At 30.2% G+C, this 25,205-nt stretch overlaps 2 protein-coding genes across 10 annotated transcripts; both read left to right on the plus strand.

The window, feature by feature from the left end:
• The first annotated feature begins 334 nt into the window (after positions 1 to 334).
• Positions 335 to 11,663, plus strand: LOC108334201 (transcription elongation factor SPT6-like). Of its 3 annotated transcripts, XM_052870936.1 has the most exons (19): positions 335 to 514; positions 671 to 727; positions 3,166 to 3,277; positions 3,354 to 3,435; positions 3,550 to 3,625; positions 3,768 to 3,858; positions 4,005 to 4,209; positions 4,307 to 4,498; positions 4,596 to 4,697; positions 4,838 to 5,218; positions 5,314 to 5,424; positions 5,512 to 6,279; positions 7,067 to 7,211; positions 7,329 to 8,275; positions 8,363 to 8,482; positions 8,572 to 8,778; positions 9,194 to 9,605; positions 10,627 to 11,206; positions 11,357 to 11,663. In XM_052870936.1, exons 1-19 carry the CDS (start codon positions 472 to 474, stop codon positions 11,472 to 11,474), a joined length of 4,749 nt encoding a protein of 1,582 aa, XP_052726896.1. In that variant the 5' UTR covers positions 335 to 471; the 3' UTR covers positions 11,475 to 11,663. The 3 variants fall into 3 exon arrangements, with proteins under 3 accessions (XP_052726896.1, XP_017425395.1, XP_017425396.1); XM_017569906.2 differs by having other exon boundaries at positions 7,329 to 8,482; XM_017569907.2 differs by having other exon boundaries at positions 336 to 514; positions 3,169 to 3,277; positions 7,329 to 8,482.
• Positions 11,664 to 17,005: 5,342 nt separating this feature from the next.
• On the plus strand, positions 17,006 to 22,374 carry LOC108332543 (membrin-11). 7 transcript variants are annotated; one of them, XR_008246217.1, is made up of 6 exons: positions 17,006 to 17,282; positions 17,777 to 17,846; positions 18,426 to 18,546; positions 18,631 to 18,782; positions 20,728 to 20,798; positions 20,906 to 22,064. XR_008246217.1 is itself a non-coding variant. In XM_052871123.1 (3 exons), the coding sequence occupies exons 1-3, from the start codon at positions 17,260 to 17,262 to the stop codon at positions 18,778 to 18,780; spliced, it is 294 nt and encodes a 97-aa protein (XP_052727083.1). In that variant the 5' UTR covers positions 17,008 to 17,259; the 3' UTR covers positions 18,781 to 18,954. The 7 variants fall into 7 exon arrangements, 1 of the variants encoding a protein (XP_052727083.1); XR_001832515.2 differs by lacking the exon at positions 17,777 to 17,846 and having other exon boundaries at positions 20,906 to 21,001; positions 21,343 to 22,064; XR_001832514.2 differs by lacking the exon at positions 17,777 to 17,846 and having other exon boundaries at positions 17,007 to 17,282.
• Positions 22,375 to 25,205: the final 2,831 nt, after the last annotated feature.

Below are 25,205 nucleotides of genomic sequence, written 5' to 3' on the forward strand. Positions count from 1 at the left end.
ATTATTATTAAAGTTATAATTAAATATTATCATTCATCAATAATTTTTATGAAAAACTTAAAAAGATCTTAGTAATACACCATAATAGGTACTGCAATGCTCTTTCTATCTATGCATGGCCATGTATTGAATCAAATGACTCATCTACCCTTTGCAACCTGTTGAATTCTCATTCCTCTATCAGGTGTCGTGTAATCTCTCCTTTGACGTGGCAACATCATAAGAAGACATGCAAACACAAATCCTCGGTGACAGTCATGTAAATAAATATAATCACAAGGACACGCTTGGTATACACAAAATTAAGAATTCTTTGGCGAATCAAAACTCGAATAGCTAGCGGGATACTTACAGTTTCCTGAAACACCACTTATCTCACGCCTTCTGCATTGCAATGCATCTTTTCATTTCCAAAATCTCTCACCAGAGAAACCTCTCACTAGAGTCTAGGGTTTGATAGCTTTGGCAAGAATGGGGAGGGAGAGAAGAGAGAACCATCGCGACCAAGAACAAGGTGAAAATCAATAACAACACCTATTTACTCTCTTATCTTCTACTTTATTTCACTCACATTCATTTGCTGAAACTGAGATGATGTTAAGTTTTTTTTTTTTCACTCATTTACATTTTGTTTTCTTGGTTGTTCTTCTTTCTGATTTCTGTTTTTCAGAGAAAATCCAAAGGAAAGGAAAAAGTTCAGAACCTGATCCTGATTATGAAGAAGACGGTAAGAACTGTTTATGAACTCTCAAAACTCAATCATCTTATTCCTGAGTTGTTCTCTTTATTGTTTATGTCTCCCACACAAAAAAGTGTAGTTAGTAGTGAACAGTGCATTGAGTAGTTCCTATTATTGTTGGTAATATTAGATGTTGGTGGATTTTTTTCTTTTGAAAAATATCAATAGAGCTGTGTGCATTAGGCATTGAACTCTCCTATTTAATGCCAAATATATTTAAAAAATATAACAATATATTTATGGAGTTTAATGATGCAATTTGATGGAAAAATATCCTAACTTACACTTCTCTCCTTGTTTATAAAAGGGATAATTTAGAAAAACTTTGATGGTTTCTTTTGCATTTTATGGTTTACATGAAACATTAATTTTTTGGGTTAAATATGTTTTATGTGAAAAATTTTCCTTTTTGAAATTTGATCTAATATAGTCTATCAATTTTAAAAATTTAGTCAAATATAGAATAACGTTTGAGTTATTTATATAATTTATAATTTCTTTTTCAATATTAATGGAAAATGCGTTTAAAACCTCAATAAAATTTAACAAAATTTGGTTTGGAAAGACTAAATTCAGAGAATTCTAAAAATTAGGTATTAAATTAGTCCAAAATTTCAAAGAGACTAATTCTAATTTTAATAAAAACATATTTAATCCTAATTTTTTTAATATCTTTATTAATTAAGTACTATGAATAATATGTGTTTATACTAATAAATAATAAAAAATTAAAAGTCATTAATAATGATAAATTTAGTACATTAGTAATATTATTTTAAAAATTTACCAAAGATAAACTAAATTTGTTATTTTATTATTAACCTGCTTGATTATTATGTTACAGTGTTCTATGTTAATAATTGGAAAGAGTAATTTCTTACTTCTTACTAGAGTAGAATTTATATTCTTTCAATAACTTTGTTTAGGGATTTAATTGGTGATTTTCCTAGAATGAAAGTGTAAAAAAAGTTGATAACATGATTTTTATGTGTTAAATATATGAAATATTGTAGCAAATTGTTAAACTAAACTCTTAAATGTGGTAATATCAATGATAAAGAATGTTATAGCTGAAATTTCCTAGATAACTGCAACTTTAAGTTGCTAAGAGTTATATAGAACCTATGAATTCTTAACATTTATCATACATTTCATTAAGAATTTAAATAAAAAATTTTGCAGTTCAACCTAAAAATTTAATAAGAATTGGATTCTCATGAATCACAAGAAAACATTGATTTTTTAAGAATTTCAATATAGTTATGAAAACATCCCTCTCTTAAGAATATAGTTCCTCGAAACTAGACTGAGTTGTTAAGAACCAAGATAGAGATTCTATTCTATATTATCCTTAGCATAGTTTTTAAAAGAAAGAGTTATAATATAATTTTTAATATAGTACTTTATTCATCTTTTACAATTTTTAATTTAAGATAGGAATATCCTAATATGGATTTTGGATGAAATGCCCATCTCAGTTACCTCCTCTAGTGATATTCGTGTTAGAAATTATTTTTTTTCTTTTGTCCTTTTTGTTCCTTATGTATAAAATCTACATATCCTTTGTTCAAAAACATTAGTATCTTAAAATAATTACTTATTTAAGAAGTAAATTAAATTTATTTATTAAAAAGAAAGAAAGGTTTTTTATCTTTACAGTAAACAAATTAGAAGATACATAAAAATAAATTGTATTTTTTAAATTAATACTTATTTTTAAAAAAAATAAACGCAAATAAGCTAGTCCATTGTATAACAAAACGTGAACGTGAATGAAAAATAAAACAACTGCAACGTTCAAAAAATAAAATCTAATATTAAATTATTTTCGAAAAACTCACTGTTTGGTCTAATTTCTGTTATGAGAGTCTTTGCCTCTTATTGTATTCAAACATTGGATATAATGCATAACTTTTATGTTTTTGAAAATGTGTAAACTATCAATTAATTTAAAATATATTTTCAAAATGAACTTTTAAAAAAATTCTTTAGGACAAAAGTTTACAATGATATTCATACTAATTAAACTCACTATATCAGCTTTGTAGTTGTTTATTATAGTTAATTAATTTAATTCTATAGCATACTTAGTCAAATCTTTGGTAGAACTAGGCATTGTCTGTCCTGTTGTGTTTTTCATAGGAATTCAAATCAGGTATATACAAGAGCATTTGTACTTTTGTTTCGTTGCTCTATTTCGCGAAAAATTCATAACTTTTTTTTTTCAGGTTTAGGTTTTGTTAAATTCTATCAACTATATTTGTGGTTCATTTTTTAGCTTTATCATGTTGCTATCATCATGTTGAATCTTTCATGGTTACTTGAAGACTTGTACATTGGTGCCAGACATACATTATCATTGATGATAGTGGTCTTTTGAATGAACAAATCGTGATTTATTTGTTTACTGGCTTCACATGGAAAAGCAGAGGAAGACTTGGATGCTTTTGATACTGATGGGTTTATTGTTGACGACCCCGAATATGAAGAAGATGGTGAAGAAGAAAGTCGAAAACAAGCCCAAGAGAAGAAAAAGAGGTTGTATAATCCTGTTATGCAATTTCATACATCTGCATTGTTTATTCAACCGAGTCCTTTTGCTACCCATTTTCAGGAAATCATTGGGAACCATTGTTCTTGATGACGAGGATCTTGAGTTGATTCGCGAGAACAGGCGCATCAATCAAGAAGCATCGGTTAGTTTCTGCCTCTACTCTACAAATAGTTTTTCTGTGTGAATATTTCTAAGCACAAGAGAGTCTTATTTTCGTCATATATCATGCTTCTTCCATCTTCATTCGGTTTTCTAGAGAGATGGAAAATTGAAGAGACTTAGAAAGGCTGGTGTAGACTCTGCACTGATGGAATACTCTTCTAATGACGGAGGTGAGCTGTATTTGCTTATGATTTTATTATCTTCATTTTCTTTTTCGTTTGGGTACTAAAATGACGTTTGGTAGCTCGCAGTGTGATCCGATTATCATCTAGTGTACTATTGTTTGTAATTGAGTAAGTCCTTTATGTACAGGATCACTCTTTGATAATATTGCTGAAGATGACATGGCAGATTTCATAGTGGATGAAGACGTTGTCATCCTCAAGAAGCCAGATTTTCTCAGGTATTTAGCGGTTAACAAACATGAAAACTTATGAAATTATATACCGGTAGTTCTTTTAATGGCTCGCAACTCTGATCTCATTACCTATGTCAGATAAGTTATTACCTCTTTAATATGTGATTTTTTTTTGTCAACTTTTACTATAGAGAACAAAAGTTGAAAGGCATAAAACATTCACCTTCACTTTCAAAAGGAGCCAAACTTAGTTTTGGCAAGGAAGGTCGGCTGGAAAAGCACATTGAGAATGATCAAATTCAGTCTGTTGATCCTAACAAGTATAAATCGTTCATCCCTGCTGACACGTATGTACCTGGAGAGGGTCATGATATAGATATACCTGAGAGGATGCAGGTCATAATTTCAAAATATTTGTTGATTAGTAATTACTCATAAAAATTTCAATAAAAACATTTTGATTTCAATTATAATCTGTTTCAATTCTTTACAGATAATTCAGGACATTGTAGGATCTCCAATTGACGGAATGAGTCTAGAAGAAGAAAGTTCTTGGATACTAGGTCAACTAGCATCTAACATAAATCCATTATTTAGTGAGGCTAACTCGTGCAGACTAGTCGATACAGCCAAAAGGGGAGATATTATTAGTTTCTTAGAATTACATCATAAAATGAAATATGATGTAAGGATTATATGATTTTACTTACATTTTTGGGTTATACAGCAATTAAGACTCCCTTTTAGATTTTCTTAAAATTGTCTTTTCTTTACTCTTTTAGATTCCTTTTATTGCGATGTACCGGAAGGAACAATGCCTTAGTCTTCTGGAAGATCCAAAATTGAATGATGAATCAGAAAATATATCGCTCAAAATGCACAAGGTAATTTCAAATTTGCTGTTTGTGTAGCATAAAGAAGGTTGATGGTTAAATTAGAAAATTTACTGATTGAAAGAAATTAATGCATTAGAGCTTGATGGAATACAATAACAGTAGACGGAATACCTTCGTTCTTCGTGTAGATGCTCTGGATAATCCAAGAATTAGATAAAAAGTGGTGGCTTCTTCAGAAGCGGAAGAACCTGCTCATGGAATACTATAACAAACATTTTGAGGAAAAACTTCAACTGTCTTTCCTTGTTGAAGAATCCAGTTTTCATGCGCAGATGTTTGATTCAATCACCAATATGCTAAAAATTGCTGAAACAGAGACTGAGATTGATGATATCGATAGGAGGTTTAATTTGTATTTCCCCCCAGTCGAGGAGCCTTTTGACTGCGGTTTTAGAAGACCTATGACGAAATCATACTATTCCAATTGCTATAAGGCAGGTCTTGGGTCACTTTCAAGCAAATTTGGCGATCCTGAGAAATTCAGTTCTTTAGTTACTCTTTCTCAAGTGGTAAACTTTGACTATGTTTAAATGTGCATGAATATTTTCTTAATTACATTTGCTTTTTTGGGTGACAATTGACTTGAGAAATTCTTGGACTCTAGGGAACAAACAAAGAAGAAGATTCAGAGGAATCTCCAGAGCAAATAGCTTCAATATACAAGTGTGAAACCTTTCAAACTTCAGAAGCTGTACTTAAAGGGGCTAGGCACATGGTGTACTGTTGAATTCATTAATTTGTGTTTCATAACCCAATGTCTATTGATAAATTTATCTTACTGATGTAAAATTTTCTTTTTCAGGCAGCAGTGATGCTAAGCAGTGAGATTCCTTTCAGGAAATATGTCCGCACCATATTTATGGACAAGGCTTTAGTTTCAACTAACCCTACACTGGAAGGAAATATAGCTATAGATTCCTTTCATGAATTTGCTGGTGTTAAGTGGTTGCGGGACAAACCTCTCCCGAAGTTTGAGGATTCCCAGTGGCTATTAATTCAGAAGGCTGAAGAAGAGAAGCTTCTTCAAGTTAAAATACATTTGCCTGATCATACCATAAATGAATTGACAATGACCTGTAATGATGCCTATCTCAAAGATAGTGAAGGGATATCTACTAGACTTTGGAATGAACAGCGTAAATTAATCCTGAAGGATGTCATTTCCAATTTCATTTTGCCTTCTATGGAGAAGGAAGCACGGGTATTGTTAAATGCCAAGGCTAAAAACTATGTATTAATGAAGTATGCAATGCAATTATGGAACAGGGTCTCTGTGGCACCGTATTTGAAAGATGTGAGTGACACTGTACAGCAGAAGGGAGTAATGGCTTGCTGTTGGGGAAATGGAAAGCCAGGTACAACGTTTGTCATGTTGGACTCTGGAGGAGAATTGGTTGATGTGATGCATGCTCGGTCGCTTACACTACGATCTCAACAAATCATTGACCAGCAGAGCAGGAAAAATGATCAACAGTGTATCCTCAGGTTCCTAACGACATATCAACCAGAAGTTATCGTAATAGGAGCAAGTAATGCGTCTTGTTTGAAGTTGAGGGAGGACATTAACGAGGTAAGTTAAATCCTTAAGCAGACCTGGGTTCCTTGATGGGACTAATTATTCGAATATACATTTTTAACCCTTCATCCCACTTAAGACTGATCATGCATTTTAATAGGAAGAAACTGTCATAGCATCCTTGAGTGATGTGAATGCATCTCAATTAAAGAAAATCGTATATATGTTGGGCTGGAATGAGACATCAAAGCTCAACAAAGCTTGCCCGCTTTGTTGCTTTACATTCTATAAGAAGGTTTGGGTTGCAAGGCAGATGCAAATGCCGCAGGATACTATTTTTGATTTTCTTCTTCCTTATTGTGTAAAAAAGTAGTTAAAACCAAGTTATTTCATAGTTTGGGATGAAATATTTAGCACAGTGCCCTGCGGCACCATGTCAGAGACACTTTTTTCTGTACAGTTTGCTTTGTAATGTGAAACGTATGAATATATTATTCCATTTCCAGGTAAAAATAATTAATTTTAAAAAGGATTTTTCACAATATAATCACATTAGTATGAAAAGTAGATTGGTGCCTTGAATTTTTTCCATAGGTTTTTTCTACCAATATGAATTGCGGTTCCTGTATTTCAAAACCTTGTCTCTTAATTTTGCAACAACAACTCGGATCTATCAATTTTCCTTGTATTCGATTTATCCATTTTCCTTTTTATTTATTTTATATTACTGTTACCAATATATCGCAACCGCTTCCTTAGCTTCTTTAGCTTTAGTTCGTGGTTTTGTTCCTTTTGTTAATAGACACCATGAGTTGAATGGATTATTTGTACTGTCAATCAGATTATTTCCATGATCTCAGAGCACAATTTTCGAAACTTCAATCAAGGAACGAACGTACTACCTACAGTTGTATTAGGGGAGACAGTCTTGCCTCGTCTTTACGAAGATTCAGAAATTTCCACGAGGCAGCTTCCTAGACAAGACGGTAATCCATAGGAGATTAAGAAGCTAAGAAAGCAGTGGCCATGCATTTTCTCTCTCCCTTTTATTTTCTGACATTTTTATATACTTTTTTGACAATCTCATTTTTGAAAATTTGCAGGCATTGTCAGGAGAGCTGTGGCTCTTGGACGTTACCTTCTAAACCCACTGGCTATGGTGGCAACACTATGTGGAGAGGAAAATGAGATTGTCTGTTGGAAGGTGACCCCCCTGGAGAAATTCCTAACAAGTGATGAGAAGTTGAAGATGATTGAATGGGTCATGACAGATGTTACAAATCAAGTAGGCATAGACATAAATTTGGCAGTCAGACATGACTGGCTGTTGGCCTCTTTGCAGTTTGTTTCTGGTCTTGGACCAAAGAAAGCCAATATTTTGTGTAGACAATTGCTTGGAGGTGCCGATGTGAGAAATAGAAGGGATTTTGCTAAATTTGGGCTGAACACAAACAAGATTTTTTGCAATGCTGTTGGCTTTTTACGTGTTTCTTGCGATGTAGCAGACAATACTCTTGACCGTACCAGAATTCATCCAGAGTCGTACAATCTTTCAGAGGAATTAGCAAGGGCTGTTTACAGGAAACTTGTTCAGGAAAATCCAGAAGCTGATGTTTCCGAAGAGAGTGCAATTGAATGCATTCAAAATGATCCAAACCTGCTAAAAAAATTTGATTTAAATGAATATGCTGATAGATTGGAAATAGAAAATGGTGAAAACAGAAGGGTTACCCTTTTTGACATAAAGATGGAATTACTCCATGGTTTTAAAGATCCTAGGAGGCCTTATACGGAGCCAACTGAAGATGAGGAATTTTGCATGATAACTGGAGAAACTGGGGATGTGCTAGTAGAAGGAAAAAGAGTTGAGGCAACAGTTCGTAAGGTGCTTCCTAAACAAGCATTTTGTGTCCTACACTCCGGAATGGCTGCAGTACTTTTTAAGGATGACTTTTCAGATGGAACTGAGAATATCTCTTTAACAGAAAAATTGCGTGAAGGTGTTGTGCTTGCATGCAAGATCAAATTAGTTGATAAGAGCAGATGCCAGGTAAATCTGACTTGTAAGGTGAGTGAGTTGAAGAATGATAGCGACCAAAGTTTCCATGACATGGATCCTTATTACCATGAAGGAAAGACCATTTCAATGAATCAATTGGAGGGAACAGAAGAGGTGGAGCTTGGAAATAAACATTTCTTGCCCAGGATGATTTCTCACGCTAATTTTCAAAATATAAATGCAGATCAAGCAAAACAGGTTAATTTATTTATTGTTTGATATTTGAGTTAATATAATTTTCCAGACACTTTGTGATGATGTCATTTCATATATTCTTTATTGATCAGTTCCTTGCAGATCACGAAGTTGGGGAATATATCTTTCACCCAAGTTCAAGGGGTCTATATTATTTGACCCTCTCTCTTAAAATTTGTAATAGTGTTTATGTACACAAAGACATCCTGGAAGGTGGAAAGGGTAATAAATTAAAAAACTTGGCAGAACTTGGAGAGACATTAAAAATAGGAGAGGAAACATTTGAGAACATAAATCAGGTCAGCATCCTTAACTCAGATTTCAGAGGCTTCAATTCCTCCTTATACCATCCACGTGCTTTTTGTTCCCTGCTTTTAATCATACCAATTTATTACACACTTGAAATTTCTTTTATTTTTCCTGTAGCAATGAATCATGATATGAAAATCAAGGCTTCTGATTTTGTGTCACGATTAGGCTCCTATTTTAAATTCAGTCAATTTATGCAAAAAAAAAAAAATGCCTCTACATTAAGACATTAGCAGGCAATGCTAGAATATTTTTCTTAGTTAGTTGTATATTGGTCCATGGATAATTACTTCGAAAAGCAATTTAATTTGAATTTGTTTATCTTCTCTTTGCGCTGTCGTTTCTTGATGCTTTTGAGATTTACTTCTTTCCTTCAGCTAATTATTTCCTCTATCGTGAAAATAGGTTATTGAACTATATGTCAATCCACTAGTAGTTCATCTGAAAGCTATGCTTAATTTTAGAAAATTTAAGAATGGCACAAAAGTTGAGGTTGATGAACGGTTAAAGCATGAGAAGGACGAATATCCAAACAGGATAGTATATGGCTTTGGCGTTTCGTATGAACATCCTGGCACTTTCATCTTGTCTTACATTAGAAGTACAAATCCACATCATGAGTTTGTGGCTATCCATCCAAAAGGATTCAAGTTCAGGAAGCAAATTTTCGAAAACATTGAGCTGCTGGTGGCATATTTTCAAAATCATATCAATGATAATGTTGCGCTAGCAAAATCCAGCATAAAAGTTGGTTCAGTTAGTGATTCCTTGTCTGGAGGGTGGAGAAACAGTGTCGATCAACACTCTGAATCAAAAGGTATAAGTAGGACTCTTAAAGTTTTATATCTTGATGCTTTTAATTTATTTAATGTGTCCATAGATGTTTTGAAATTTGGGGTAAATGTGCTTATTCGTTTTGGGAATGGAGTTATCTGATATTAACCACCTGAAATATTGTATTTCATGATTTCCATCATCATGTTTTATTCATACGCAAGCTTAGTTCAACCAATTGCTTCACATGCCCCCATCTTTCTTATAAAGCAGTATGAAACTGTTTACAGCCAATGATTATCTTGAACTTATATTCCCTTCTCACTAGCATAAACCTAGTCTTTTGTGGGTTCTTTGGAGACATTTGAGATATTTAACATCAAAACAAATTCTTATAGAAGACTAAAATATTAAGATACTAAGTTTCTTTCTGAGTCTTTCCCCTTGTAAGTTGTTGATCTTTCTCATGACTAACATCTTTCACAACTTTCCAGTAAACTAGTAGTATCGGAAACGGAAAATTTCTTCTGTTTTTGTTTTACTTGATTAACTCGCATCTGTAGTTGATGAGTTTGAATAACGTGTAAAAGGAATAAACTTCGACATGACTTTCTTTTTTGTTTTAGAAACATGAAATACATTTTATTTCTTCCAGAAGCATTGTTCTCATGTGATCAACTTAAAAGTTTATTTTTCTTGCGGTCTTCCTCTGATAAGAACATCATGATCATGGATTATTTGTTCAACTTTCAATATAATAAAGCAATTATGTTGATACCATCTGTGTGTACAAAAGATTGCATCATAAAGAGATAAAAGAAAGAAAATGCTGTTGCAATATAACAAACCCCTAGATACTATTGTCTAACATGCATGCTATCATTACAAATTTACGGTGATAATAATTCCTGGAAGAAATTTACTAAGATTATTGAATTTAGATTGAATTAGACTTTGAGTTTCTATGCACACTATAATATTCTTGAAGATTTTTTTATTCTTTATCTCCTTTTTTCTAGTTTGTATCTTCTGACCTGATTCGTTTGAATCTCTGCCTTCTTTAGCTTACAATGATCATCGGGGTGGTCGTGGTCCTCAACGTGGCCGTAGAGGCCGTGGACGAGGGTTTGGCCCTAGGTCTGGCTCTCGTGATGATAGTGCTGATGATTCCTTTACAGGCAAGAGTTGGGAAGTTAGGGGTTCTGGCGAAGGCGATGGTGGGAGACAAGGTAGGGGTAGGGGTAGGGGTAGGGGAAGAGGAAGAGGAGGTAGAGGAAGCCAAGGTGATACAAATGATGGTGGTTTTGAACCTGGTCAGAATGAAGGGAGAGAGAGAGGAAGAGGGAGAGGACGGGGGAGAGGAAGGAGGGGAAGCCAAGGTAGTGATGACCAAGGACGTGGTGGTTGGGGTAGAAATAACCATGGGAGTAGGAACCGTGCAGATGGTGACTACAGTGATGCTTACAAGGGTGGTGATTGGGGACAGGGTTCTGATCAGGGAAGAGGATGGAGAGGAAGTCAAGGCAATGACCAAGGATGTAGTGATTGGGGAGAAGGTCCTGATCAAGGAAGAGGATGGAGAGGAAGCCAAGGCAATGGCCAAGGATGTAGTGGTTGGGGTGGGAATAACTCGAATGAAGAGAGGTGAGTGAGCTTGTTTTGAAGTTCATTCGAATTGAGCTTGAACTCTGGAACATAAGAGAATATGTGCTGAAATTAACCTAAATTACAAACAAATTTACATTGAATTGTGTCAGTTTTATTGAACATTGTGAAAAATGATTTTGGTAACAGGAACGAAGGCAACAAAGATTGGGGACAAGGTAATGGTGGATCCGGAAGTGAGAACAAAGGATGGGGGAAGAATGCAAGTCCTTCTGGTGGTGGAGGTGGATGGGGATGGACGGGGTAAAAGTTGGTAAGAAATACTGACCCGAGTACTTGCTAATTTCCCATTATTGAAAAATAGGATTTCTTGTTTAGACTACATTTCTTTTATATTTCACCTTCGTGATAGTTACTCCAGTAAGTAAAAGATTCAATGGAACCTGAAACAATTCATAACTGAATCAAGTCTGATTGGATTGAATTTTTATCCTAAATTCGTTGTTGGTGTTTTTACCGATGGCTTCCCTTTCTGCGGCCACACAATTTCCTTACGCTACCAAACTTTCAAAATATTATTTTATTTTTCATTAAAGTAAATTTCGGATTATCTACATCTATATATAAATAACGAGAATTTTTCATTTTGGTATTAAGTTTGTTTTTCAATTTTATTCTTTTAATAAATGTTTTATTTTTAAATTAAAATGATTATTTTATCAATTTTATTTTGAGTGATTATTTTTTTAAACTTAACCATGATTCTTTTCTTAAACTTAATCATTTTATTACAAAATAAATTGAAAATTGTTTATAATAAAATTACAAAATTCTTTTTTATTTTTTGATAATAATAATAATAATAATTTTATAATCATAAAAAGTAACCACATCACATCTACGGAAATAAATGTTTTATTTTTAAATTAAAGTGATTATTTTATTAATTTTATTTTTTAAGTGATTTTTTTTTTAATTTTTTTCTTCAACTTAATCATTTTATTACAAAATAAATAAAAAATTATTTATAATAAAATTTAAAAAATATTTCGATTTTGAGTATAATAATAATAATAATTTTATTATTTTTATTATCGTAAAAAAGAAGAAGTAAACAAGTGTTTTTAGCGATATTTTTAGAATATAATTTTTTAAATAAAATTTCTAAAACAATTTCAGATATCAGGGAAATGTATTTTGGAACAAACTTTTTGTTGTAGGATTTTTGGAATAAACTTTGTAATGAATTAGCGAAAACACATGCTTGTGACGGTGTATTCTCAGTTTTTAAATATTTATTATAAACAAAGTATAATATTTATTTGTACACATATTTTGAAAAAAAAATATTAACTTTTTTAAAAAGATGTAATATACTTTTTAATAAGTTTTCTTAATTCTGTAAAAATACATCATACATAATTTTTTTTTAATTTTAAAGAACTGAAAAATAATAATGTAATGTATGTATGACATATTAATGATATATAATGTAGAATAAAAGATTGAATAAATAATCATAAAAATATTTGTTTCTAAAATTATTTGATTTTGTTATTTTATTTATTATTATTATTATGGTAACAAATATGAATTACTAATATTAAAATTGTGTTGTATTTTTATATTTTTATCATATTTCACATTTTCTTGATATCAAATCTCTATTTTATAGAATTGTGTAGTGATTTTATCCTATCAAGAGAAATTATATTTAAAGCTTTTATTAATAAAATTTTATTACGGTTTTGATATGTTTATTCAAACAATTCAAGAAATAGGTTCCGAAACCCTTATTCTTTTTGTGGGTGTCTCTGTAACTATTTTGGAGTTTGTCGGTCTGTTCTTTAACACCATAGTGAACTTTCAAAATCTAAAAAAAAATAGACAATGTTATTATCATTATTAGGTTTAAATATTAATTTAGTAATTGAAAGTATAATTGAATATTATGATGGTATAATTTGTATATTAAATCTCTATTCTTAATATTTATTAGACATCTTTTCAATATTAAACGAGATAAATGTTTTACTTTACCTCATATTTAATAATATTTATTATTAAAAGAGTGAAATTATTAAATAAAATTATATACAAAATCATATTAAAATAGTTTATTATTATGAAAAAATCAATTTATAAATTTTATAAATTATGATGTTTATTATTTAAATTACTTTATTATTAAACACTATTATCAATATTAATGTTGTCATAAATAATATTACAAATATTAATAATAATAAAATTATTAAAAAAATTTACTTATTAATTAATATTTAATAAATAAAATAAAATTTTTAAATTAATTAGTAATTGTACGTGGACGAGAAACTGTTTTTCAATTTATGATACTGTCTATATAACTGTCAATATTAAAAAGGCCAATAATAAATGAACAAAATAAGAACAATAAAGAAAAGAAGGTATTCTCTTTATCTAACATCCCAAAAGTTTTATATTAAAACAAAAAGTTTAACATAAATAAGAGAAAACTGACACCAAAAACCTCCTATTTTACGTTATAGTTCTACTGTTTTCTAACATTTGCTTACCACCGACATCCTTCTAAGTTCACATGGTAAAAAAGAAAACAAACGTACACACAATATACAAAACACAGGGAAAGTAAAGTACCAAAAGAATACATACCTTTTTTAAAACAATAACAATACATCCATGATATAATTAAAATAATACAAAATAATCCATCAACCTTAAATTCCAACTATCCACATATATATATATATATATATATATATATATATATATATATATATATATATATATATATATATATATATATATGTGAGACTCATGGAAAATCTGCATCTGTGTATGGTAAAACAACTTGCTCAGAATAAATAACTACAACTACAATGACATACATTAAAGTTAATCCGTCAAACATCTAAATAGGATTTCATGCTACTCTCCACAACATAATCACCCATATTGAGTTATTGAGAGTGTCATAATATTTTCTTAATCTCAGAGTCCATACTTCAATACCCATACTTCAATACATTATACAACATAACAACATTAGAGTATTACTCCATGGAATTCCTTTTACATCATACTTAAATTCACACTTTCCATTTCATTTGAATATCATCATACATGCCTCCCATACATTTCCACCATACTTAATCATATACATAGTCTCATGTAAACATCATCATACAATTCATTAGATACCACCAAACAAGCATCAAAGTACCAAATGCAACTCAAAACCCAACAAGAATAAGAGAACATAGAACACAAACCAATACTGCACACATGGCACTTAGTGCCAGCTTTCTGGCACTTAGCATTATCATCACAGGAAAAACGACACTCAATGCTACTTTCCTAGTGCTCAGCCCCACACCATTGGAAGAGTGGCGCTCAGCCCCAACACCACTGGAAAAGTGGCGCTCAGCCCTACTATCTTGGCACTTAGCCCCATACCAAAAAATTAATAGGCTTAAATGTTTACTTCGTCCTCATGTTAAGAGGTAAATTTCTGTTTAGTACCCGATTTTAAAAATGAAGACATTGGGTCCCTATGTTATGAAAAATGTATGAATAAGGTCCTGTCCGTTAAGTTGACAAGAATGACGTTAAGTCCATACTAATGTGGTCGCACTTTTTCTCTTCTCTCTTCTACTGTCCAGCTTTTTCTATCTCTTGTTCAGTTTTTTCTTTGATGATTTGTTGAACTTGTTCTTTCTTTATGGATCTTATTCATATATTTTTCATAACATAGGGACCCAATGTCTTTATTTTTAAAACTGGGTACTAAACATAAATTTACCTCTTAACATGGGGAAGAAGTAAGCATTTAAGCCAAATTAATAACTCTAAAACTAGTCTTGGTTGACCCAAATACTTATCCAAATGATCAAAATGACTTCTTAGACATTAGGAATGATAAAAAAAAAGGGTTTGTAAATTAGATATCAATTTAATGATTTAGTCAATAATCAAGATTTAACCAATCAACTTACAACTAAAACTCATAAATCATAATTTAAATAAATGCTTTAAACCAGATTTTCCAATACACTAACTAGCCAACTTTGTCCTAAATGACTTCATAGTAAATACCAAACAACAACTTCACTCATAAAACCATTCCTTCAAGATTTCACCTCTTATAATCCTTAAAATTAAATCAAAAACAGCCTAAACTCAACCTATTAACTACTTACCAATTCAATATTAGCTTTTTGATTAACTAAAGGTATAGATAAATTTTAAATGATCTAAAAGCACACCACAAACATCAATTTCTCCCATTCGACTATTACCTCAAAATCTCGCCTATTAAAACCCACTTTTAGACTAAAAACAACCTACAAATTAGCCTATTTTCTACTTCATAATACTACATCAATTTTCTGTCTAATCATACTCCAAAATAGCCACCTTAAGTACACAACCAATACCAATTCACAAGCATACGCGTAATATATCTTAAATTACCAACTATTAATTCAACGTGTCATACAACATATCGTCACATAAATAAAACACAGATTCCATCATAATTCCATATAATTACAACATACCAAAACAATTTAACAAATTACATAAACTTTTGAAATAAGGCATTTAGTTTCCCTTACCTTTTAGAAGACCGAACTGTTCTAGAAGACCCTGTATCACTTTCATTGCTCAAAAAGCTCTATCTGTTACAACAATATAATCATGATCAAAGTACGCAGTTAGAACCACTAATCAATAAAGAACCTAAAAGAAGACTCAAAGCGTACATAAAGTCATACATCACATGCATTGGAAAACGTGAAACTAAAGACAATAGTAGAAAACTAACTTACTCTTTTTGAGAAACTGATCAGGTAGACTTGAAGATTTAGCCGCGAGGATCATACAAGCGACCTCCAAACTTTGAACATATGAATAAGGATACAAGAACCCGAGAAGACAAATGACTCTAGAAAAGTCGTTTCTAGAGATATAACGTGTTTTAAAATAATGAAACTCTTATAACAAAACTATTTATAATAAAATCATTTAATATTAAAATAATTGAGCCTCACTAGTTTTAAACTACTACTATTTCTAAAATATCATTTTCTAGAGTTTTACACTTCACATATAAATTATTATTACATTTAAATACTAATTTATTAATTGCAAGATTAATTGAATAGTAGAATTATATAACTTTTATATTAAATTTCTATTTTTAATATTGGTCAGATATCTTCTCAATATTAAAAATGACAAATATCTCACTTCACTCCTTGTATAATATTTATTATTAAAATAGTGAAATTATTAAATAAAATAGTATACAAAATCATAATAAAATAGTTTATTATTGTGACAAATATAATTAAAATTATGACATTTATTGTTAAAATTACTTTATTATTAAATAATATTATCAATAATAATATTGTCATAAATAATACTAGAGAAAACCAAGGCTCGATAAAGTGTTATCGTGTTCGCAATTTTTAAATATTTATTGTGAACAAAATGTAATATTCATTTGCATATATATATATATATATATATATATATATATATATATATTTGAAAAAAGTATATTAATTTTACTAAAATGGTATAATATACTTTTCAATGATTTTCTTAAATTCGTATAAAACACATCATACATAATATTTTCCATTTTTAAGAATTGAAATCAAAAAAGTAGTGTAATGTATGTATGACACACTCAACACTACAAAATTAATCTATTTTAATGAAGGTTTATTTACGGGGATTTTAAAAACCTCCAATAGTACGGACGGTTTTTATAGAACCGCAGTTAAGTTATGATTTTTTTTTAAAATGTTTTTGGCGCTTTGGGATGGAAAACACCCAGAAGAGTGAAATAATTATTTTGTTCCCCGATTGCCTTCCGCGCTCACATTTTGCTTCTCCCTAGTTCCATTTTGTTTCTCCCTAATTTTCCTAATCTCTTCTGCACGCCTCTTCTTCATTGTTCACCGAAAAACGTTTTTTGTCATTCACTATACCGGTCTGAGTCTTCATCATCCGCCTGAGTTTCGTCCTTCGCCTTAGTCGCATCCATCGTCTGACTCTTCCTTCGTTGTCCGCCATTGATGCTTGAGCTTCGTCTGTCACAGTTAAGTTCTCTTCTTCTGAAATCCCCAATTCTCTCGTCCTCTTAGTCTCATCTGAATTCTCTTTTCCATCGCCCTATCCTCTTTCCAAAACCCTAGAAATTGGAAAACCTCGTTCCATTCAAATTTAGGGGTTTTAATTTCATGTAAATTGTTGTGGTTAAATTGATTGATTTTCGTCTTACTTATATTGAGCATGTTGTGATGTATTATCATGACTAGAATGCATATATGTTTTAGAGTTCTTGTTTTTTTTTCTATGTTAGGTACTGGGAACGTAAACTCGTGTTGAATACGATTTCTATAATCCTGATTCAAGATAAAGACATTAAGAGGAACTCCAGTTTTGTTGTTCATTATGCAGATTTGTCTTATATTGAGAGGAAGTCTAGTTAATGGATTGAATTTTTTGATAAAAGAAAACTTTCATAGAATAGAGATATCAAAGTTGTGCGGTTCCCCTCAATGATCCTCTTAGTTTTTGCTTGGTTTGCAGTTCCCCTCGATGACCGATGCAGTAACAACCACGACATATGCTACCAATTAGGACTTGTCAATCTGCTGATGTTAGAAATAACAAGAACTTAAGTATCTGCAATGTTTCTTAGCGTTTACCTCAATAACAAGAACTTACCTCAATAATATCTATATAAATTCGCTTTTATCTTTGCTGCATTTCTTAACACCGCACTCGTTTTGACAAATTAAACGTGACAGACATACTGTATAATATTTGTTTATTTTGTCCCCCCCTCTCCTTGAAAATTAAACTATCTCCTGCTTTAAACCACTTCTATTTTTACATACCCTATATCATTGTTGAAATCTCAATCTTTTGGACTATAACTTATTTCACAATAATTATCCTTGACCTTAGTGATGCTCTTCTGTTCTGGTTAAGATCTATGCAGAATTTTGGAGTCAAAAAACTTTAATGGCAGGTTCTCTTTATTGTCTCAGTTATCTGGGCTAGTCATTTTGTGCAAAATGATTACACGCATAACTAAATGCTAATTGTCATATCATAATACAGAAAACAATTCTCTGTATCTTCTGCTTATATCTATGCTATAATGGGTTCTGCTGCTGGAATTGCAGTATTCTAGTTGAGGATTTTCATTAAAGATATTATGTTTCTTATTCAGAATAGTGGTACAAATAGCTGAGGAGGCTGAATCACTAAGAGCAAGTTTGGATAAATATAACTTACGGCATCAGAAACGGATGAGAGAAGCTAATGAGAGAGCAGAACTATTGGGACGAGCTGTATGTTGTTACCATCATGTTCTAGTTTAGTGGCTTATTTTTACTTCATCATTTATTGATAACTACTTCATTTGAAATTGCTAGAATGGGGATTTTGCTCATGTTCTAAGAATTTTTCATGAGGAGGCACAGGCATTACATTCAGTTCGCGCCTCTGCCCCGGAACTAGAAAATGCAAGTGCAATTGGGGAAGCCAATCCTTTCTTCAATAAATGGTCAAAAGAGAACGCTTGAAGGTAATTTCATTTCATTTCTGTTGTGACAACATTTATATTCTACAGTTCAGGTTTAGCTAGAATAATATCTGTGATTATTGGTGACAAATTAAATATTATGTTTGTTTTTCTACCAAAGAAATTTATATTGTAATTGCGTAAAATATCAGTTTCCTATCTCTATTTATTGTTCTTTTCGTGCTGTTTCTGTTTCATATGTTCACCTCTTAAACATATGCACTAAGTCATTAGTTACGTTAAATATAATTATGCTTTTTATCTCTATTTCTCATTAATGTTATTTTATGGTTCAGATTTTAAACATAACACTTTCTTGTCCCCTTTTCCCTTTAAATTTGAACCATTACTTCTACTTCCATTTACACTGAATGCATCTCTCTTGAAGAAAAAAGTGTAGCTTTTATCCTATTCATGTTTTCTATATTAACCTTCATCAACATCCAGTTCTTTTAGGGTTTTAATTTCTTAGTGCTAATTAATGGAGCATTATTAATGTCGGAACAATCGGTACCGTTATAGAGTCGCAGCGGAATAAATTAATAAAGCGGAAAGCGTGTTCGGTCAAACTCGTAATAAGATTGTCCGTTTTAGAAATTTAATTTTCTTAGAGAAAATTTGTTAAACAGTTGATGTGCATAAAACAGTAAAGAGTATAGGGAGTAGAAAAATTGACACACTGAATTTTTATCCTGGTTCAATTCAAAAGAATCTACGTCCAGTTGTTAATCACTATAAAAAGTGATTAACGTTTTCACTAAAATCAGTTTCACAAATTACAATAAGAGTGAATAAAAACAGATAGATAAAACCTCAGAGTTATCTACTAAGTTTTGGAACTACCTTATATAGCCAACTGGTCTAAGTTTGCAGAGATGAATTATAACTGCTATAGATAATCGATTATTGTTAGTGATAATCGATTATTTGAGTCCGTTACAGGGTTTTTCAAAAGTGATAATTGATTATCCTGAGGAATAATTGATTATTCCAAAGACTTTGGCAGTTCTCATCAGAACTAGTGATAATCGATTATTTGGAGTAATAATCGATTATTCCAGAGTAACGAGGTTTTTCAGAAGGGCTCAGGATAATCGATTATAGTTTCTAATAATCGATTAAATGCGTAACAGTTCTAGAAATGCGAATTTTTCTAAGTATTACATGTTTAAGGCTTTTCCTAATACATTTATAATTTACAAAGTGCTTTTAAAACAATTATAACAGTCTATCGTCTTTTAGCATCATCAAAATCATTTATCTTCAAATTTATCCATGCTCCTCATTGGTAACAATTAATCCATTATATTGTTGTTAATAAATACCTTTTCATTTGGACATATATCTGGGATGCATAGTGCACATAGAAAAACATTGGACATCCTCAATACAGTTGGGATACCAAAGTTGTATTGCTAAATCTATCTATTATTATTTATTTTATTTTCCTTTTTCTAGTTTGTTGAGACAAATGGATCTAACTCTGCCTTCTACCCTTCACTTGTTTTTCATCAAGAACTAAAATTGATTTGTAAATCTGAAGTTTTTATATGATTCCCCTAATGTTCTGCTAATTTTTCTGCCAATATGTACTAATTTTTGAAGTTTATTGATTTAAGGAGTGTAACTAGATTTAATTTTTACAAACTATATTGATATTGATTTAGTAATGTATTCATGGACTTACATTTGGCATAGGTAATCTGAGACGTGCCCATTGTGCTGCACTTTAATTATTTTCTCTATCATATTATTTTTGTCCAGTTTTAAATAGTAGTTTTCTTAACTGACCAGTTATCTACAATATTTCTGTTCAGATTCGTCTGTTGTACATTTTGTGCTACTTCTATTCTGCTTCATCATTCCATTATTTTCTTTTTCTTATTAGTTGTCAACTTAAATAATATTTAATTTGAACTTTGAATTCGTGCTCCTGAGGTGTTATTAGATTCCGTTGTATAGAGGTTGAGAGAGTTTCATGATATCAAGTGGAGATATCAGGGCCATTGTTGACATAAGGTTGAATTTCTTTAGTTATTCTTTTCTCAATAAAGTCTTTGTCAAAGTCCTATTACATTCTTTTACCACTAATATTGCTCTAATCTTTCTGTTTCTCCATAATGCAGACTTGTCATTTCACAACAATAGGAATGACAAAAAAATCTACGCTTACAGATATCCACGGATAAAAGATAGTTACTATCCACGTATATTTATTATCCGTGAGTAATAGGTAGCGGATATTTTGATACCTGTTTCTAAAGGGTCGGATGCAAGTATTATACTATCCAACGCGGGTATCTGTTACCCGAAAAAATAAATAATAATAATTTAATTAATATTTTTTAAAATTTAATTTTTTTTATTACTCTTAAAAAAGGAAAATTTTAATACTAATGACTTAAGATTTCTTTCAATTATAGTTTTTTAAAAGAAAAAAAGAAATAAAAAGGGTTATATTACTTTTAACCTAACTCTAATAGAGATATTAGACATATACATAGAATCCCATTAGAAAATTCTCTTTTAACGGATGACTTTTTTCTTCTTCCTTTTGGTTCAGTTTGCGCAGGGAGTAGGCTCCATTCCCTGCACCTCTCTCTCACTCGGTTCTGATTGGAGTTTTGTTCTAATTTGGGATTTGAAATTAGGGTTTTATTTGTTCTTTGATTTTAGGGTTTCTTTTGTACGTTTTGGGAGTTCTTTTATTGATTTCTTCACTGTTGATTGGTGACGCGATTTTGGGGATATAATTCAAATGAGTGTTTTGAGTTTGTTTTTTGGATTTTAGTTCATTGATGCAGGTTGGATTTTTGAAGACTCTAGTGGTTATCGTGGTTTGGAGATTTCTATGATTGCGTTCGTTTTCAGAATTTAGGTTTAGGGTTCCTGTTTGAGTTCTTTTGAAAAATTTTTATCTATCTGTTTCATATATTGATAGGTATTTGTGAGTTAATCCTGTGACTAAATTGAGATTTCAGTTATTGAGTGTTTCTTCCTCATATTTTTTTTCGTAAGTTGTTCAAGATTTGTTTTCTAACTTGTTTAAAAATTACATTGTCTTTTTAATATATAGCAAATATATTAAATTGTTCTTTTTAACTTGTAATTTAATTTAAATCTTATTTAAAAATTCACAAAATATATTTTTTAAATATTTGTGGGTTGAAATGAGTATTCAAAAATTATTCGTGGGATAGAAAAAATCCAAAAAAAATTTTATGCGAATATCTAGCGGATAGCGGGTCAAGTTTCGAGTACCACAAATTTTCTGAGGCAGTTTTTCTCCACAGGGCTTTGCACTTTTTTCCCCCTTGTTTGGATGCTTGTTATTTGGCTCTTCGTGGAGTATTAACAGGATCTGCCACTGTGAGGTTATACATAAATTTTATTCTGAATGCTAAACGACTATCTTACTATAGTTTCATGAATTTTTACTTTTTATATCATCCTATCTTGTAGCATAAAACTTGTGAGATAGTAAAACTTACAATATCATGCTTTACGTTTTTTAATGTTTAGTAATAATCAATTTTGTTCGTGATTTGGTATATCTTGTTTGTGTTTGAGGGAGAAATGCCATCTGTTACGGCCTGGGCCTTTATATTTGAGGACTAAGAGAATGATTAATAGGTCTTGTGTAATTCCTATTATATCACATTTTAACATTTTTGAACCATGAATGATTTATAAAATGTCTAATAATTTTTTTTAATATATTATTAATTAATTATTATTTTATATTGTAGGTATTTAAAAAAAGAAGCGTATCAAATAATAAAAACAATAAAAAAGTATCAAATAATATAAACAATGAAGAAATATCAAATAATGAAAAGAACGAAGGAGTATCAAATAATGAAGACAATGAAAATAATGAATAGTACCAAATGATGAAAACAATGAAGAATTACAAAATTTGATAATTATTATTTATAACATGTTTATTTTAATTTTTAGGAAACATTAATTGTATTTCTAATGTTTATAGTTTATATCATAATATTTTGGTTTATATTTAATGTTTACATTTAATTTTGGTTTATTTATGATAATAAAATTATTTGAATAATAAAAAAAATTAAATTATCTACATTTTTGACAGTTTTGGAAACTCTAATTATATAAATTCAACAATTATTGACGGTTTTGAAAAACCCTCACAAGTATCGATGGTTTTCATAAACCTCAACAAGTATCGGTGGTTTTGTTTAACCATGACTAGTTTTAGAGGTTTCAGCAAAACTCCGCTAATACCAATGGTTTTCTCACAACTCTCTCTAATATCGGTGGTTTTCTCAAAACCTTTAGAAATTGCGTTGGTTTAAAAAATCGCTGGTAATTATTTATTGACATAGTTTTTTTCAGCGATTTTCCTAACCGCGAGTAACATGTTTTTTGGGAGTTAAAATCATTGAAAATGAAAAAAATAATCCCAATAAATTTTTGTAGTGAAAGAAACATAATGTAATACAAAAGACCGAATAAATGATTATAATATGGTACATGTGCGATTATAAAATATTTGCTCTTTATACTATTTTATTTATTATTATGGTGCAAATATCAATTTTTACTAATATTTAAGTTGTCATATTTTTATATTTTTACAATTTTTAACATTTTTTCACTGTAAAATTGTCTAGTAATTTTTTCACTGTAAATATTTTATCATTTTTTCACTGTAAAATTGTCTAGTAATTTTATTATGGTTTTGTTATACTCTTTTTAAGAGATTAAAAACTTTTGATTATGTATCTAAACAACCTTTTGGGGGTTTACTTATCTATTCTTTAAGATCATAATAAACTTTTAAATTCTAGTGAAAACACATTGTTATTATTATTATTATTTATTATTGTTATTAGGCTTAAATACAAATTTAATAATTGAAAGTGTGATTGAATAATAAGATTATATAATTTTTATATTGTAACATCTTATTTTTAAGAGCATGTTACTACTAAAATAAAACATTTCATTACAAATTTTTAAAAAAAAGTTTAAACAAGTATATCTCATATTGGTACAGTCATCGTACATGTAAGACTATAATAATATACTCAAGCTTCTAAGTTGTATTCCAAAGATATAGCTAACAAGATCTACAATCGCTCCACGACTCAAATAGTTAGTTTGTCATCTCTCAAAGAAAACTTCAAACTTGTATCTTTATCTACTTACACTAATAAAGTGATCATTGCAAAAAATAAAAAAATAAAAACACATAACAGACAAACAAACAAAAGAAGGTAAACTAGTATAAAAAAAAACATCATATATTAATAACACATGTTGTATAACAACACCATTCACTCCAACATCACATACATATATAAAATATAAAATCAAAGAGTGTAACATATCAATTTAGGATGCCACAAGTAAAATATAAAACATTTTTAATTGCGAAAATTTAAAATTTGATACCATTGTCGAAAACTGAAGTAATAAAAATCTCAATTTCTTTAATGCCAAATAAATGAAACATATTCCAATGTTGAAAACTACCAAATACTAAGTCAATAGTGAAATCCACCTTCCAACTTGGTGGCAAACTTGACACCTCCTCCAGAAACACGACATACATGCGATCTGTTCATTTGTGTTTTTCTTCTTTTCTTGTGCCATCACAATAGAAAAATCTGCCCCCTCACTGATGTCTTTCAGAACCTCCCTAGGCAATATCATCTTCATACCTTCTAAATATGGGAAGATCACCTTTTGTTACTCGTAGCCAATAAGAACATGTTAAATGTTCTGTTTTATATGTTTGATATTATTTATGGACATATTTTGGTGTTTTATATATATATATATATATATATATATGGTATTTTTTATTTAGATATTACATCTTGTACATTAATGTTATTATATTGATCTTATTTAGATAAAGTAAGAACTAATTGAAAATAGATGTGTACAAATCACCTTCACATTATTTTCATGCTATATATTTCGTGATGAATCATGTTATTTAATTATGTTATTGCGATCAAGACAATAAAATATGCTTTGATTTATATATCAATGTAATCAATAAACAATATCTTTTGAATATGCTCAAAACATATAATATAATGACAACTTTAAACTCTTAAAATCTAACTCATTTATAAGAATTATAAGAATATATATATATATATATATATATATATATATATATATATATATATATATATATATATATATTAAATAATTGTTTCACAAAACATCCTATTTTTATATTTATTTACTAATCTAATAACCTGTCTATTAGATACGATGTTAAAAATATTAATAATTTTTATTTTAATAAATAAGTTAGTATTTACTGAGAATGACTTATGTAATGATATTCTTGGAAATTTATATACTAAATCCGTAATGCGATATTGTAAACAAGAATTTTTAATTCATTCAATCATAATTATTTATTTATAA

This window comes from Vigna angularis, chromosome 11 (genome assembly GCF_016808095.1).
Source record: "Vigna angularis cultivar LongXiaoDou No.4 chromosome 11, ASM1680809v1, whole genome shotgun sequence".
NCBI lineage: Eukaryota > Viridiplantae > Streptophyta > Magnoliopsida > Fabales > Fabaceae > Vigna > Vigna angularis.

Excerpts from the sequence above, each read along its gene's own strand:
- LOC108334201 (XM_017569906.2), top strand. The coding sequence starts at position 472 with ATGGGGAGGGAGAGAAGAGAGAACCATCGCGACCAAGAACAAG. Across the intron at positions 3,436-3,549 it reads GCATCAATCAAGAAGCATCG|AGAGATGGAAAATTGAAGAG; the intron begins GTTAGTTTCTGC and ends TCGGTTTTCTAG. Across the intron at positions 5,425-5,511 it reads TTAAAGGGGCTAGGCACATG|GCAGCAGTGATGCTAAGCAG; the intron begins GTGTACTGTTGA and ends TTTCTTTTTCAG.
- LOC108332543 (XM_052871123.1), top strand. The coding sequence starts at position 17,260 with ATGCTTGAGCTTCGTCTGTCACA. Across the intron at positions 17,283-18,425 it reads CTTGAGCTTCGTCTGTCACA|AATAGTGGTACAAATAGCTG; the intron begins GTTAAGTTCTCT and ends TTTCTTATTCAG. Across the intron at positions 18,547-18,630 it reads CAGAACTATTGGGACGAGCT|AATGGGGATTTTGCTCATGT; the intron begins GTATGTTGTTAC and ends TGAAATTGCTAG.